The sequence below is a fragment of the Acanthochromis polyacanthus genome, chromosome 8, assembly GCF_021347895.1.
Source record: "Acanthochromis polyacanthus isolate Apoly-LR-REF ecotype Palm Island chromosome 8, KAUST_Apoly_ChrSc, whole genome shotgun sequence".
NCBI classification, from domain to species: Eukaryota; Metazoa; Chordata; class Actinopteri; family Pomacentridae; genus Acanthochromis; species Acanthochromis polyacanthus.
Window position 1 is genome coordinate 12,238,983 of NC_067120.1, and position 4,903 is coordinate 12,243,885.

The 4,903-nt window shown below is 41.7% G+C and overlaps 1 protein-coding gene across 2 annotated transcripts; it reads left to right on the forward strand.

Annotated features, from left to right (window-relative positions):
* The first annotated feature begins 20 nt into the window (after positions 1-20).
* LOC110948612 (sodium/potassium/calcium exchanger 1-like) lies at positions 21-4,812 on the forward strand. 2 transcript variants are annotated; one of them, XM_051951964.1, is made up of 5 exons: positions 21-626; positions 742-1,005; positions 1,095-1,184; positions 3,832-3,998; positions 4,100-4,812. In XM_051951964.1, the coding sequence occupies exons 1-5, from the start codon at positions 441-443 to the stop codon at positions 4,347-4,349; spliced, it is 957 nt and encodes a 318-aa protein (XP_051807924.1). In that variant the 5' UTR covers positions 21-440; the 3' UTR covers positions 4,350-4,812. The 2 variants fall into 2 exon arrangements, with proteins under 2 accessions (XP_051807924.1, XP_022045922.2); XM_022190230.2 differs by having other exon boundaries at positions 21-560.
* The last annotated feature ends 91 nt before the right edge of the window (positions 4,813-4,903 follow it).

Below are 4,903 nucleotides of genomic sequence, written 5' to 3' on the forward strand. Positions count from 1 at the left end.
TCATTGTCTGGGCTGTAAATCACTGTCTCTGCTTGAAAAATCAGTGAGTCAAACAGTTTCTGTGGCTGCTTCGTCTTCAATGATACATGGCCTCACTTATGATAATCTGTGTGTGTGTGACCAATAGCAGAGCATTAAGTGTACACAGCATAAATAAACCACAACAAATATATCAATTTGTCTGTTATATACTGTAAAAAAAACAACACATAATCAGTACCGATAACTAGATAAAGTGCATTAAAGGCCATGCAATAAAATCCAAATGCATACAGCTATGAAGAGAGAGACATATTCAGTGCAGTAGCCCTGAGGATAATCTCATACATTATGTAAGTTCCAGCAAAACATTCACTGCATTTCTCCATAGAGCCAGTGCTGAAGTCTAAAATGATATGGGAATTCTTCAGATAGCTGAATGAGTCAGAGACGCAAGGGAAATGATCAAAATATTTGGGATTCCTTTAGCAGATGGTGAGGAGAAAACCGAGAAGACTAAAGCACCTGAGGCTGCCCCAGCTGCAGAAACAGAGAAGAAGGAGCAGACAGAGGACGAGAAGGTACTCTTCTACCATGTCCAGGTCCTTAACAAAAAGCCCAGAAGTCAGTCTTTGATACCTGTCTATGTAAGAGAACTATAATTTTTGACAACCAGCCTTGTCTTTAGGCTAATTTAGTCACTGCTTTCATCTTGTTCTCTCTCCTCTGCTTCTGTCCATCATGGTGTCTTTCTCACTTCAGGAGGATGTACCAGCAAAACAGGATGGGTCAGGAGGCTCAGAAGACTCTGACAGTGATGAAGAGGACAGCGACGACGACAGTGACGAGTCCAGTGAAGATGAGGATGATGAGGATGAAGATGACACAGACGATGAAGAAGATGAAAAAGAAGATGAGCCTCTCTCTTTGGAGTGGCCTGGCACACGACGTAAGCAAGCCACCTACCTCTTCCTGCTGCCTATAGTTTTCCCTCTGTGGCTCACAGTCCCTGATGTTCGCAATCAGGTGAGAGATACAAACACATTTCTGAGATCAGCAGTGCCACCTTCAATTGCACTACATTTTACTTTTACATCATTTACTCTGTCCAACAGAAATCCAGAAAATTCTTTGTCCTCACCTTCTTGGGCTCCATTATGTGGATTGCTGTCTTCTCCTACCTCATGGTGTGGTGGGCCCATCAGGTCAGTGACTGCAGAGAAATCCTTTACTTTGCTTCCTTTTTGTGAACATGGAAAAAAAATCACAAAGAATATAAATTAAATGTCAAGTACCCATAAATCCAGGTATTAATAGTTTAAAAAAACATATCTATTTAAAAGGAATTGAGGAACCAATAGTAATTAAGCTAATTACACTATATTCCCAAAAGTATTCGCTCACCTGTCTTGACTCGCATATGAATGTAAGTGACGTCCCATTCCTAATCCATAGGGTTCAATATGATGTCGGTCCACCCTTTGCAGCTAGAACAGCTTCAACTCTTCTGGGAAGGCTGTCCACAAGGTTTAGGAGTGTGTTTATGGGAATTTTTGACCATTCTTCCAGAAGCACATTTGTGAGGTCACACACTGATGTTGGATGAGAAGGCCTGGCTTTCAGTCTGCACTTTAATTCATCCCAAAGGTTTTCTATTGGGTTGAGGTCAGGACTCTGTGCAGGCCAGTCAAGTTCATCCACACCAGACTCTGTCATCCATGTGTTTATGGACCTTGCTTTGTGCACTGGTGCACAGTCATGTTGGAAGAGGAAGGGGCCAGCTCCAAACTGTTCCCACAAAGTTGGGAGCAAGGAATTGTCCAAAATGTCTTGGTATGCTGAAGCATTCAGAGTTCCTTTCACTGGAACTAAGGGGCCAAGCCCAGCTCCTGAAAAACAAGCCCACACCATAATCCCCCCTCCACCAAACTTTACACTTGGCACAATGCAGTCCGACAAGTATCGTTCTCCTGGCAACTGCCAAACCCAGGTCCATCAGATTGCCAGATGGAGAAGCGCAATTCGTCACTCCAGAGACGGCGCACTTTACACCACTGCATCTGACGCTTTGCATCGCACTTGGTGATGTATGGCTTGGATGCAGCTGCTCAGCCATGGAAACCCATTCCATGAAGCTCTCTGCTGAAGCACTGTTCTTGAGCTAATCTGAAGGCCACATGTTTACGTGGCCGACCACTTGGTGGCTGAGTTGCTGTCGTTCCCACACACTTCCACTTTCTGATAATACAGCTGACAGTTGACTGTGGAATATTTAGGAGTGAGGAAATGTCACGACTGGATTTCTTTCACAAATGTTTGTAAAAGCAGTCTGCATGCCTCGGTGCTTGATTTGATGCACCTGTGGCAATGGAAGTGACTGGAACACCTGATTCTGATTATTCGGATGGGTGAGCGAATACTTTTGGCAATATAGTTTATCTTCATAATCCTGCCCTCTTACTGACTCCAGTTCGCTGCTTTTGAAGTGAGCCATTCTGAATGAGCTGATGAATCTGTACCAGGTTTCTGTGCTTTATGAAGCTATGTCTGCTAACTCTGAAATGTCTAAAGCTCACCAAATGTTCTGCTGTTGGCTACAAGAGTGAGCACAAGAGCCTTCACACACTCCTAGTATCTAAGGAACTGAAAACCCAGCGGATTACTTTAGATTTTAATGGCAATATCCCCAAAACAATAGGAAAATCCTTTGTGTTAGCACGGATTGTGGATATTGTAGCTAACATTACCATTAGCTTTGATCATTTCCGAAAGACTGGGTGTGATAATGTGATTTAATGTCACCTGTCATGCTCTAGTGAAGCCTAAACTTAGTCTATGTTCACATCTGCTTGTTTCTCTCCTGCTCTCTGTGCTCTCATATACTACGATTAAATACACCCAAATTCCAAAATAAGTTGTTCTCATTTACATATTTGTCTGTTTCTGTTGTCAACAGCGGAGCAAGAATGAACAGTCACCATTAAGATCACATGTTTACCAGCAGTCGGCATTTCCAAGCAGCTGCCCTGCAATTTATAACCTCAGACATCATCTAACAAACTTACTGCACATATGAGTTTTTTAAAAATGGCTGTGCTGTAAATTTGGCAATATTACCTCATAGTTCAAAGAGAAAGTTAGTGGGGATAAAAAAAAATCCTGATCTCATAAATTGATTCACATCTGAGTTGGCTGCTGTGTGGTCAACTGTTTTGCTCTGCCCTGTCAGTCACAGGCACAAGGAGAGTTTTCTTCCTGAAGGGGACATTGGCAGTGACAGATCAGCTGTATTTATCAGTAATCAGTCAGGGTTCTAAATTCGATCAACCAATGCTCCTGGATGTTTTAAGATCCAAACTTGAAAATAAAGGTGATTGAGCCTTTGTGGTGGCTGCATTTATTCTCTAAAATAGTTTACCTTTTCATGTTAGAACTGCTTAGACTTTAAAAAAACATAAAGTCGCTGTCAAGACCCACATCTTTCCTTTGGTTTTTAAATGAAGTACAGCTTGACATCCTGACTTTATATCTTATATTATACCTTTTCAAGGAGCAGTACTCTTTGACTTTAACTATTTGACACAGCTCATTATAATGTGGCTAATAGCAGGAGTTACACTGTCATAGTAAAATGAACCATCAATGCAGTATTTTGAGCTGAAAAAATGAAAGATGCATGCTGGGGATATGTAAAAATGTCATTTTTTAAAAAGGGGCATGGCGTGGGACCTTTAAATCTCCCTGAATCAGTGTGAAAAAGTGAGACTAAGTTAATGTCCTGCCTCAGTCATCTTAAAGCATGCACCATTTTTGTGGCTTCTACCCATTTTGAACTCTGATCTGTCCCTTCAGGTGGGTGAGACTATCGGCATCTCAGAGGAGATTATGGGCCTGACTATTCTGGCTGCAGGGACTTCCATCCCTGACCTCATTACCAGTGTCATTGTGGCTCGCAAAGGCCTGGGGGACATGGCTGTATCCAGCTCTGTGGGCAGCAACATCTTTGACATCACTGTGGGGTGAGCCTCTTTAGCTTGATCCATCATGATTCGAAATAAAAAGCAACTGAACACACATTTAGCTAATTTCTTTGTCTCCGATTTTTATGTTTCTACAAAAGTCTACCAGTCCCGTGGCTCTTGTACTCATCCTTCCACGGTTTTGCTCCAGTGGCCGTCAGCAGCAACGGGCTCTTCTGTGCCATCGTGCTGCTCTTCCTCATGCTCCTCTTTGTCATCATCTCCATTGCAACATGTAAATGGAAGATGAACAAGGTGCTGGGTTTCACCATGTTTCTCCTCTACTTCATCTTCCTGGTGCTCAGTGTTATGCTGGAGGATCGGATCATCATCTGCCCTGTTTCTATCTGAAAGTGTGAACAGAGGCCTTGTCAACAGCAAATGTTCTCTCCACTTGTGAGCTGAAGCAGAACTGTTAACCCTTAAATGTACGGATTACATGAGCATGGATCAGGATATCTGTAGAAACCATTCGGAATGCTACTATAGTTGCTCTGCATCGTGGCTGGTATGTCAGCAGCAATACACATATGACAACATTTTGTAGAACCTGATACATACTCACTTTTAGCAACAATGGCAGCTTTTTTACTTATTTTTCATAATACCAGGAAATGCAGAACTACTATTTAATACTGTGTAGATTGTCCACTAACGGGGACATTAACATTTTTCACTGTTTACACAACATTATCTATGGTATTAAACTAGAAGTCTAGAATATGTGTACATTTTGGAAAACTAGCTTTCTAAATGTGAATTTTGTACAATATGTAAGCATACAAATGCATGAATAAAATGTTTCACAACATTCTTTATAGAGAACCTGAGCTTGCTTGATCTTAGTTTTTATCAAAACAGTCAGGCATAGCACTCAGTTTGAAAAAAAAAAATGAAACTTGACA

Bases quoted from the DNA above. Each gene is read 5' to 3' on its own strand.
- LOC110948612 (XM_051951964.1), top strand. From the start codon at position 441: ATGATCAAAATATTTGGGATTCCTTTAGCAGATGGTGAGGAGAAAACC. The intron at 1,006-1,094 runs GTGAGAGATACA...TCTGTCCAACAG, and splicing joins TCCCTGATGTTCGCAATCAG to AAATCCAGAAAATTCTTTGT. The intron at 3,999-4,099 runs GTGAGCCTCTTT...TTTCTACAAAAG, and splicing joins ATCTTTGACATCACTGTGGG to TCTACCAGTCCCGTGGCTCT.